This window comes from Echiichthys vipera (genome assembly GCF_963691815.1).
Source record: "Echiichthys vipera genome assembly, chromosome: X".
In the NCBI taxonomy this organism is placed as follows: Eukaryota; Metazoa; Chordata; class Actinopteri; order Perciformes; family Trachinidae; genus Echiichthys; species Echiichthys vipera.
Genome location: NC_139825.1, coordinates 26,612,199 through 26,624,355, shown reverse-complemented (window position 1 = coordinate 26,624,355; position 12,157 = coordinate 26,612,199). Strand labels below are relative to the sequence as shown.

Below are 12,157 nucleotides of genomic sequence, written 5' to 3'. Positions count from 1 at the left end.
GACAGTGTTGCAGTGTCGGTTCTGACTCCTCTTCTGAGAGACAGGCTCCGTGATTTTGAGGTCTTGATCCTCATTCGAGCCCATGACATCAGCTCGTCCATCCTTTTCAGCATTATAACTATTAGACACAAAATCAACACGCTTGGCACCAATTTTTCTTCAAACCCAGGAACCTTAGAAACAACTGTACGACCTGATATACTCTCGGACTGCTTTTCTACAGTTGACCTTAACAAACTAACCTCTACTATTTAAGCATCAAAGCCTTCTACTTGTCTCCTAGACTCTATTCCAACTAGGTTACTTAAAGAAGTGTTGTCTTTAGTGAGCACTCCTGTATTAGATATGATTAACATGTCTTCATCAGCAGGTTATGTACCACAGTCTTTTAAAGTAGCTGTAATTAAACCTCTTCTTAAAAAGCTTAGTCTCGATCCTGAGGTACTAGCCAACTACAGACCTATATCTAACCTTCCTTTTCTCTCTAAGATCCTCGAGAAATTAGTCGCCAATCAGTTGTGTGACTTTTTACATAATAATGGGTTATTTGAGGACTTCCCGTCAGGATTTAGCGTGAATCATAGCACTGAGACAGCACTGGTAAAAATTACTAACAACCTTCTAATAGCTTCAGACAAAGGACTCGTCTCTGTGCTTGTTTTACTAGATCTTAGTGCTGCCTTCGACACTATTGACCATCACATCCTGCTACAGAGACTGGAGCATCTGATCGACATTAAAAGAACCGCAATAAGATGGTTTAAGTCATATTTATCAGATAGATCTCAGTTTGTACATGTTAATGACAAATCCTCCATTCACACTAAAGTCAGTCACGGAGTCCCTCAGGGTTCTGTCCTTGGACCGATTCTGTTCACCTTATATATGCTTCCCTTAGGAAATATTATAAGGAAGCACTCCATAAACTTTCATTGTTATGCTGATGATACACAATTATATTTGTCGATCAAACCAGATGAAACCCATCAGGTAGATAAACTTCAAATGTGCATTAAGGAAATAAAAAGCTGGATGACCTGCAATGTTCTGATCTTAAACTCAGAAAAAATGAACTTATTGTACTTGGCCCCAAAGGCCTCCGAAACTCAATAGCTAAAGATATTGTTACTCTGGATGATGTTGTGTTGTCCTCCAGCACCACAGTAAGGAATCTGGGTGTTATTTCTGACCAGGATATGTCCTTCGATTCTCACATAAAAGTAACAACAAGGACTGCATATTTTCACCTGCGTAATATTGCGAAAATTAGGAACATTGTGTCTCAGAAAGATGCAGAAAAACTAGTCCATGCATTTGTTACTTCTGGGCTGGACTACTGCAACTTCTTATTATCAGGCTGCTCCAATAAGTCTGTTTAGAGTCTCCAGTTGGTCCAAAATGTTCTTTCGGTCATGACCCAGCTTTCATGACCATAGGTGAGGGTAGGAACGAAGATTTACCGGTAGGTCAAGAGCTTTGCCTTCCGGCTCAGCTCTCTTGTCACAACAGTACGGTAGAGCGACTGCAACACCGCCCCCGCTGCTCCGACTCTCCGGCCAAACTCACGCTCCATCGTCCCCTCACTGGTGGACATGATCCCGAGGTACTTGAACTCCTTCACTTGGGGTAAGGACTCATTCCCTACCTGGAGTAAGCAATCCACCGGTTTCCTGCTGAGAGACATGGCCTCAGATTTAGAGGTGCTGATCCTCATCCCAGCCGTTTCACACTCGGCTGCGAACCGATCCAGTGAGTGCTGAAGGTCACTGACTGACGATGCAATCAGGACCACATCATCTGCAAAAAGCAGAGACGAGATCCTCAGCCCACCTCGATATCGAGGCTGACAGTCCGGTTGTAAATAAAGTTCAAGATTAAAAACTTCCACATACAATCAAAAACACTATAAGAATAGTAGCCTACTCAAATAAAATAAAAAGGTCAAGTTTAAAAGTAATCCTGGCATATTAAAGTGATCGGACACATACAGGTGAAATAAATCCATCTTAAGCAGTACATATATTAAAAAAGATGTATCCACTTACCGTACATATACTGTATATGCATATGCGTTATAAATGTGTTATTCTTTATTATTAATTATAAATCAAGTTCAGTCCATAAGCAGCCCATAAGAAGTAACAAAAAAACTACAAAGTAATACATTGATGGATTTTAAAGAAGGATTAAGATAAAATAAAACTTAAATAGGCTTATTCTCACCCCCAAAAAATAAATAAAGTTATAATTCATCAATGCAGACACATAAATAATGATAATAATTATGAAACACATTACAGAGAAACCAAATAACCTATGATGATATGCAATGCTGATAACATAATCATAAAACACGGCATGCATGATTGGATTTTATTAGTGCAACATCTCAGCTCTCAACACACGTTCACATTTAGGATTTGGTCAGCTCATCGAGGCTTTTGATCCTCAGCATCTGACGGGCGGACAGTCCCGGGATAAGCCTGGTCTTGTTGCGGTTCGGTGCTGGGACCGGGGGCTGTAGGCTGGAGTCTGGGACTGGACGGGGAGGAGACTACAGATGCGGGGTGGTACAATGTGGCGCTGCGAGGTCCTCCTGCACTCAGAGGACGCATGAGAGCTGAGGAGAGTCGCAGCAAACTGAAGCAAAGGTGGGTGAGAAACCTGAAAACTCAAAGTCTTGTGTTTGCATTTTTGATTCCTGGTATAGAAGGACCTCCTTTTTATTTTGTATGTTTGCATGTGTGTGCTCAGAAGACTTAGCTGGAGTTACAGTTGTGCTGAGAACTATGGAGGAGGGGAAAAAACAACTGGGTTGTGCACAGACTGCATGCAGCGCGGTTCATGTTTCAAGGACGTGAAAGCATCCAGAGCGTTCATCAGTCTGCGTAAAGTAGACCCGAATAATAGTGGGGATACTTTTGCGTGTATGTTAATGGCTGTTGAGAGCTGACATGTGGTCCTGTGTTTTCACTGGAGGGAAGAAGGAGGAGGGACTTCTCAGCTCAGCCTGCAGCAATGGCACTACAATGGAGAGAGGGTGCCAAGAGGGAAAACACACACACACACACACACACACACACACAGGCACACACACACACACAGAAATCCGTTGTTTCCAGAGGCTGGGGGTCGATGAGTGCAAACTGGAAGATGATTTAGAAGTTTAGTTTATTTATATGTCATAGTTGCATGAAAACAAAAGACATAACATAGTTGACAGCAATGCACCTCCTGTTGCTGTCCTCAGACACTCCTATTAATGTGTGTGTGTGTGTGTGTGTGTGTGTGTGTGTGTGTGTGTGTGTGTGTGTGTGTGTGTGTGTGTGTGTAGGGGGGGAGTTGGGGTCTCTAGCTGGAAAGGACTCAATGGGAGAGGGGAGGGGAGGGGGTTAATCGCTCCCAGATGTGTACTGTGAAAACATATGGTTTCCGATAGCCACTGTGATGCACAAGAAGAATGTGTGTGTGTGTGTGTGTGTGTGTGTGTGTGTGTGTGTGTGTGTGTGTGTGTGTGTGTGTGTGTGTGTGTGTGTGTGTGAGTGTGTGTGAGTGTGTGTGTGTGTGTGAGTGAGAGAGAGAGAAAGAGAGATAAAGTGGTACCACACACAGAAACACACATATTCACAAATGTACTGACACTTGTGCAGAACTTGTGCAAACTGTTTCAATCACAAGTTTTGTGTCCTGTGTGGCCTCACACACACACACACACACACACACACACACACACACACACACACACACACACACACACACACACACACACACACACACACAACTCTGCATGCAGTCACAGAGGTAGAAGTCGACAGTGTAAGATGTGAAAAGCCCAGATTAAATGCTTCATGCAGTGCTGCAGCAGCAGAGGAGGAGCATTCATACTTTCCACAGAGTAGTTTAAGTGAGTGTCACAGGAAGCGAAGGTAATGGATTTCACTGTGCAACACTTTCACAGGGACTTTCATTGACAGCTCAACACCAACAAAAGGGACAGTTGGTGACGTCCTCTCGATGCTGTCAGTGTTCCTGTTTTTCTGTCCACATGTCATTCTCACTGACCCTGAGAGGCTCTCGCTCTTCAGAGTGAAGTAGAAAGAAAAGGGGGGGGAAGAGTAGTAGGAAGAGGGGTGTGGGTTCGAGGAAATGACCAGCGAGGGCGACAGAAGGGAAATGAAGGATGTGGAGACAGACGGAGGGAGGGAGGGATGAAGAAAACTTAGGGAGAGGGGTGGGGTTGAGGGGTCCTCTGTTTCTTTTCCTGGAATGCAGCCGCGAGACTGTCTGCTGCAGCGAGGAAAAGTAGGAAAACAGAGAGATTGTTCTTAGGGAAGACAGACGTGCCACATTCTTGCTGTCAGAGTTTTCTCCCCCTCTTTTTTTTTCTTCTTTGCTGTGGCTGTTTGGGGCCTGTGGGGCAGAGAGAGGGGAGACCAGTGGGGGGTTGGAGAGGTGAAGGAGGGCAGGGGGAAAGAGAGGAGAAGAGAGTTCAGGAGACCAGAGGAATGAGCCCTGTGTCCCCCCTCGTGCGGCTCTGTTGTGACTGTTAATACTCTGCTCATCTCCCCTCCAGTTATAAAGTCAGTCTACCTCCCAAAGTGACCATGAGAGTCCTCCTGCTCATCTGCATGCCAGGTAACCGCACCAACAGGCCACGAAGCCCCTTCTGGTTCAAATATTCATTACTAAATGTGCAACCATTAAAGTTGAGTTTCTCATTTTGGGAAATACTTTTAATCGCTTTCTGGTCAAGAGTACGATGACAAGAGCGATATACCTCGCAGTTTGCCCAGCTGAGCATAAAGAGTGTAAACTGGGGGAAATAGCGAAAGATACAATACAATTCCTCTACAGCTCACCACTGTTTTTTAACAAGACAGCCCTCTTGCTAACTTCCTCATAAGGTGAAAGAGATTATGTCAACGAAAATGAAGCTGCATTAAAGTGTTATTTCAGTGCAAAATCTTCCCATGGTCTTTTTTGGCAATTACACACATCAAATAAGCCATCGAGACAGTTACTTTCGTGTAACAACTATTAACAGAGAAATCCTGGAGAGTTGCTAAAAGCCGGATGTGGCTAACAGTGATTAGCTCGGGGCTAGCTTAGTTTTTTTAATCACTCATACTGCTCAAAATAACACCAATTAGTTTTCTTCCACTGATCAAAGTAGCTGAGATCAAGAAGATCCATAAAATCAGCTGAAATAAACAGGTATCAGCCACTTCACCCAAACTAAGGCCTCCTCCTTACACCACATGAGTTTGAAATGTCACAGTTCATGTTGAACGTTAACTCTGGGTATATGGTTTTAGAAAAGATGTGGTTTTAAGGTGGTTGAATCAGTTTTACATTAATGTGGGTGGAAAAAAAACGAACAGCTGCAACCTGACATGATATTTCTCTTGTTGTTGTACAATATTAATGTATCATTGTGAATGGTCCCTAACTAAACTGTATGTAATATGTAGCCGACACATTTTGAAGGGAAGACTTTTTAAACTTTTGGTTCATCCCGCTGCTACTGGAATATTATTCTAAAGATTGTTTAGCTTTAAGCATTTGAACCATGCTAACGCCACTGGAGGAAGACGTCTTGTCAGAGCAAATACAACTACGCTCAAGACAATGAAGAGGTGGGTCTGTCACCACAGTAACACACAGTGACTTAGATAAGTGACTTTAATCTGAGTACTGACTTACTAATACTAATAATAGATACTAATGTACGTACGTATAATACTAAAGTGTTAGACTGGTTACTGAACCAAAGGAGTCAGATTAGAGTAGTTTTACTAAGTAGGCTAACGTGTTAGCGGCATCAGCGCTGATGAATATTTTAAAATAAGTTTTTAGTGGTTTTATTTAGTGATTTTAACTTTGACAAGTTACCAGCTGCCTCCCAGGAGCTATAGTGGCACTGAAATGTCATAATAATAAAACTGTGGGCCGTGGAGTCGTGCTACACAGTTGTTAGTTGCATCGCTGCTAATCATATTAAATAAATAAAGACAAATAGATCTGTTTTATCTCACACATTATAGATAATAAATACACATCTAAATCAAAGGTTAAATAAGAAGTATCATAGATGATAAACAGCTGGCTGAATGGATGCATGAATTCATGAAAGCATCGCGTACCTGTAGCTGCCTCTAGTGAAGGGAAAACGCAGCTATTCCACCAATGAAACACCAGAAATATGGGCATTACAGATGGGCATTGTGCCCCTAGCTCTGGGCTGGAGGCACTTGTTCTGGCTTTAGCCTGTGTGAGTTGTAGGGGGCGCAACTATACGTGTTGTCAATATTTACGTCTCATCTCATCTCATCCTCAACCACTTATCTGGGTTCGGGTCACGGGGGCAACAGCTTTCATTTTTTCCTACACTCCATTTTTGGATCTTTCAGTCACAGTGAAAACCGGGACATTTCCGGGGACGTCTGGTCACCCTAAGTTAGAAAGACTTACCCACTGGCCCCGGTATCAGCTCCTCTCATAGTAAAGTCCATTCAAGTCAATACCAAAGTCAATCCAAAAGGAAGGAGCCCATTGGTGCTTTGTTTTATGTGTAGGGACTCTTCTCATGCTGCTGCAGAGGTTTGGTGTTATTTTGAGCAGCATTAGTGGTTAAAAAAAGACGTTTTAATGCCTTCACCGTACTGCCCCGAGCTAATCAGTGTTAGCCACGTCCGGCTGTTAGTGACTCTTCAGGATTTCTCTGTTAATAGTTGCTACAAGAAAAAAAACTGTCTCGATGGCTTATTTGATTTAAACGCCGAAAAAAACAATGATTTTTGCTGGAATTACACTTTAAAGCAGAAGAAATGATGCATCCCCAAGTCGAATTTATGAGAAATCAAACCCACCTTTACTCATTATATTCAGAGGCTTTTGCTGCTAAACGTGGTCCAGTTTGATCGTTATGGGAGCAAACCCATCTAGATACGAGTAAAGTCACTGACATTATGGCCGTTTCTACACATGTGCTACTGTTACTCTACGTTTTAGCATTTTTCCATCATCTCAGTAGCAGGCCCAGTGCCAGGAAGGTTTGAACAGCAAAAGTTACATTATAGTTGTTTTAAAGTGAGACTACTGTTTGTAACATTTCAAAGACAAAATAACTTACAAATGAAAAGCTTTATTAAAGAAACAACTGCCTGGTTGGGTTCCCAGGAGCTCTCTCCTCCATTTCCTGCCAAACTTCAGCTCTGCTAAAAAATAAAGGCATAAAAAGCTGAAACAATAATGTTTTTTTTTAAAAGAAAAGAGAAAAGCATTACATGGCTTTGTTGAGCATTTTACTGTCAGTTATTTCTGAATAGCTGTCCGTTGCTATGGACGCAGCTCTGATCCTAGTACCATTGTTTTTGCCAAATTATTAAGTTCTTTAGTACGTCACTGTGTAATAATAATAATAATAATAATAATAATAATAATAATAATAAGTGTAGAGCGATTGTGTCATTATTGCAGGACGTGAATCACATGAAACACTGTGGCTCAGTTTAACACACTATTCATGACGTCACGTTACATTTGATAACTGTGGCTGCAGGGGGCAGCCTCATGATAATGGTATAAATGCTAAAAAATCTTTTTTTTTTAAAGTAGTGTAACAATAGCACATAATCATAATGTGAGTTGCAAAGCTTATTGTAGCCTTTTCTTTAATTTGGGGATTTTATTTTAATGTGAGACAAAACAAGGAACCACATAAAAAAAAAAATTAAAATAAAACTAGCGGTAGCAGTGCATAATTACATATTTCCTGTGCTTATTCAGTCACTTTTCAGATTCATACCCCTATACATAAGCCTGTGAATGTTCAGCAACTGGACTTGCTTTTGACTGAAATTGCTTTGGGGACCCCTATACATACATTACTCTAGACCAGTGGTTCTCAAACTTTTTACCTGACGTACCCCCTCAGTAAATATCAGCTCTCTCAAGTCCCACCACTGAGACCAATGTTAAAATACACTATTCAGCTACGGACAGGAAGGTTTATTCCTCATCAGAAGATTATTTATTGTTGTATGAAGGGGTAGCATCAGAACTGACATGTCAGTGTTATAAACCAATCATTTTACGTCTGCGGACCATCTTCCACCACAGTTTAACTCATAATTCTGCTCTAATTACACGACTGAACTATTTGATCAAACAAACCAAGAGCTGTCGTTGGTTTCCTTCCTTCCAGTTACCTCTCATTCTTAAAACGAGGTTGAGACACTGTAGGTAACCTTTCACAGGTAGGGCTGCAAAGGGGTTAAGGGTAGTTAAATGCTGGAAACTTTCCAAAAACAAAAATATGACAGGAAATGCTAAAATTATTTTAAATCATATTCCAAGGATCTTAAAAGCTTAAGTCTTTTCTTCGTAATATATTCATTTAGCAATTAATGTTTCCTTTTTTAAATATTGGAGAATCCTTTGCGTACCACCAGAGAGAGCTTGAGTACCTCCAGTGGTGCAAGTGTCACAGTTTGAGAACCAGTGTGATATTTATATTATAGTATATTTCTAATGGGGACCACTTACAAAAACCTCAGGCGTATCTCTTAATACATGTGATAATCTCTCCGGTGGCAAGATAGACACACATTTTTATACCATATTGTAATATCAGGAGGATCTTCGTCGAAACCATTTAAATTAGCGTATGCATGCTAACATTAGCTAACAATAGCCACCATAACGGGTCTTATCAGACGAAGTAGCAGCTCTGAGTGTGTTGAAATGAGTAAGAGTGCATTTTTGGGTTTCAACTCAATAAAAAGGTGCAATGTTCAAAACTTTAAAACTGGAAAATTCAAAAGTAAAAGCAGGCCAACAGATTTTTAAAGTGCATAGTAAAGTTACTCAGTTACAGTATCCAGAGTACTTGTGATTACTGACCCCCTGTATTTCACTCATCACCCCGTCTTTGTGATTACTTTCTTGTTCTGAAATGTCAACAGTTTTGCTGCTCGCCCAGGCTCAGTACCAGGAACCGTTTCCTTTTTTGGGTGAGTTCATCAGACGAATATCGGCCTCGATCGTTCCAGCTCAGCATTGGTTTAGATCAGAGCTCTCCACATCTGTTCCCCATTTATTGTTGTCCTCTGATGTGTCACCTAGCCTCGAGGAGCTCTCTCGTCCTCACTTTGTTATTTACCTCCCGCATAGCAACTGTTCGCAGTGTAAATAACACTTTGACCACTCTGCATGTTATTATTTTGTAAACGTCTTGCCTATGAAGTCATGCATTACGCAGTCGGCTTGTTTTGTTCAGTTCTCGGTGTGCAGGTGGTTTATTTTATGTGGCGCAGTGCTTTCTGTTGTGTGCGTGTTTACTGACTGTAATTAGTTGCACAATGTTGATGTCATGAAACTTTTTCTCTCCTGCTTGTTTCATGGCTTCACAGAGGACTATGGGCCGGATTATTTTCCAGGTAAAGCATTTTCAGGTTCATGGAAAAAGTTCCTTGATGTTATTTTCAGCATCAGAGTATTTTACAAAAAAAGCGATTGCTCTACTTTCTCGTCCAGAGTCAGAAAATCCTGAATCTCTTCCTGGAACCTACCAGCAGCAGGTTCGACTGGAGCCAGTGGTCCGTCCAGAAAAGTCAGGTACATCTGTCCTCCTGTCTGAGTCAAGATATCTAAGAGCAGATTGCGTTGTGTCTAGGAGTCATTTGTAAATCTGTTTCTGTGTGAATTTCAGAGACTGATTTGGAGACGGAGCCCACGGAGCCTGGCCCTCTTGGTAAGAAACCTCTGGGGAAAGATAATCAGTTGTTGAGTTTGAGTGGAGACATGATTTTCGCTGCGTGTTTGATTTCCAGATTGCAGAGAGGAGCAGTATCCCTGCACCAGACTCTACTCTGTGCACCAGCCATGCAAGCAGTGCCTGAACAGCCTCTGCTTCTACAGGTACACATGGAAATTACTTTTAAACAAACAACAGACTGTAACTCCACCTCAGCCTTTCCCTGAACTACTGAAACTACTTTCACTACAGCTCCAAAAAGCACAAATTGTCAATCACTCTCCAAAACAAAACTTTCTCCAAACAGCTTGCGATTGCAAACAGAGCTCATCGCTTAACTCATTTATTGGTGTTCTTATTACATAGATAATGCATGTGTTTTGGTCAATTCTAGGGCAAAGTGAGGTAAATATAGAAGTAAATACAGGACTTTTGCAGCTACAATGCATTCATGTGACCTCTGCACACAGCAGCAGTTTCTCCATTGTAGATGTAAAAACATGTTAAGGAAAAGGCCAAATTTAAAGTGTGTTGGTCATTAATTGATACGTCAGTTCCTGCTGAGGGTGTAAACCTCTAAAAACAGGACGTCAATGTATAGTTTTATTCTTAAAAAAGCTCAGTTATATCACGCACATTTGGTGGTTTGAGCAGTTAGATTTCCTAAAAAAAGATAAATTAAAGCGTGCCTGGTGTTTGTCGTAATGACGGAGCATGTCAACCAGCGCAGCGTTGTGACTCACTGATGTGTTTTTAACAGTTTCTGACAACAGTTGAGCTCTATGGCCACGGCTGGATCCAGAGAAATATTCATGGGGTGGCAGAAGTATAAATATGCTGCTTTACAACACACACACACACACACACACACACACACACACACACACACACACACACACACACACACACACACACACACACACACACACACACACACACACACACACACACACACACACACACACACACACACACACACACACACACACACACACACACACACACACACACACACACACACACACACACACACACAGTATGTATCCAAATAAAGATATTTTAACTCTATATATATATTTATTTTTTATATTACATTATCATGGCACATGAGTAGAGCATGGAAACACTAAAAGGTGGCATTAGAAATCAATGAACTGTTAAATTTCCAAACCTTACGAATCTTTTTTCAACAGATATAGACGGATAGATAGACAGACAGACAGACAGACATAATAGATAGATAGATAGACAGAGAGATAGATAAATAGATAGAAATATAGATACATAGATAGACAGATCAGACCTTCTCTTTGGATTTGTTGACAGCAAGAATATTCTTTTAGTCGAGTTTTGACTCCCTTGTCTGTTTTCATTAAGTTTGCGACGGGTGTACGTCATCAACAAGGAGATTTGCGTGAGGACTGTGTGTGCACATGAAGAGCTGCTCAGAGGTGCGTTCACTATATTCTGCATTTGTGTTGTTGCATGTTAAGACTTGTTGTTTTAACTCTGTTGTCTCTGTATGTTCAGCGGACCTGTGCCGTGATCAGTTCTCTCGTTGCGGCGTGGCGGCGCAGAGCGGCCAGTGTGCATCAATAGGAGGAAGCTGCGGGAAGAGCTGCGGTGGCTGCTGATTGAGCACAGAGATCAGGGAGACGACCTGCCCAGAAACTGCCGCTTCTCCTACCACCCCTACACATCCTTTACCCCCCTCCTTCTTCCTCCCAGTTTCTCCTCTTTGCCCTTTGACTCTTCCTGTACAACTTATTAATCCTGTGCGAAGAAAGCACTTGTTTGTTGTCTTTTCACATGTACGTCTGCCCAGTAGATCCTGCGTGTATGGATGACTATACTCCAAAGAACAATGATGATTGTATAAATCGCTGGTGCTATAAAATCATCACACTGGTGCTATAAAAACTATTAGAGATGCACATAAAACAGCAGAACATCTTTTTTTCCATTTTTTTGTTTGTTTTTTGGCTTATTGTACCGTATTAATCTCATGCTTTGTGTTTGTTGAAATGTTACTGTACTTGTGTTGAAAAGCAGTCATCCTCACGATGATCGACTCATCGGCGGTGGCCACTGTGCACTGACATCAGACAAAACCAATCAATATCCAGCCATGATAGATCACCAGATGTGTGAAGAAAAAGGTGGTGAGTGACCTCAGTTTTTTGTACTACTGCCACCTGGATCTGTGCTTAGCAACCAAGCAGCAAGCGTATAGAAATATACCCCATTGGCAACAAGTGCATCTCACAAACGGCCTCTACTACCGCTTTGTAAAACTGTCACTATAAAGACTGAGAAAAAAAATAAACTTTTTTTTTACTAAAGTTGTTCGGTGTGTGATTGAGTCAAACGTGATTCACTCCCGTAACGCAATCTGAAGCT

At 41.6% G+C, this 12,157-nt stretch overlaps 1 protein-coding gene across 1 annotated transcript; it reads left to right on the top strand.

Annotated features, from left to right (window-relative positions):
- Window positions 1-2,576: 2,576 nt before the first annotated feature.
- mfap2 (microfibril associated protein 2) lies at window positions 2,577-12,103 on the top strand. Its single transcript, XM_083938525.1, has 9 exons — window positions 2,577-2,651; window positions 4,574-4,635; window positions 8,967-9,014; window positions 9,414-9,440; window positions 9,538-9,618; window positions 9,713-9,754; window positions 9,834-9,921; window positions 11,135-11,208; window positions 11,288-12,103. The coding sequence occupies exons 1-9, from the start codon at window positions 2,614-2,616 to the stop codon at window positions 11,389-11,391; spliced, it is 564 nt and encodes a 187-aa protein (XP_083794651.1). The 5' UTR covers window positions 2,577-2,613; the 3' UTR covers window positions 11,392-12,103.
- Window positions 12,104-12,157: the final 54 nt, after the last annotated feature.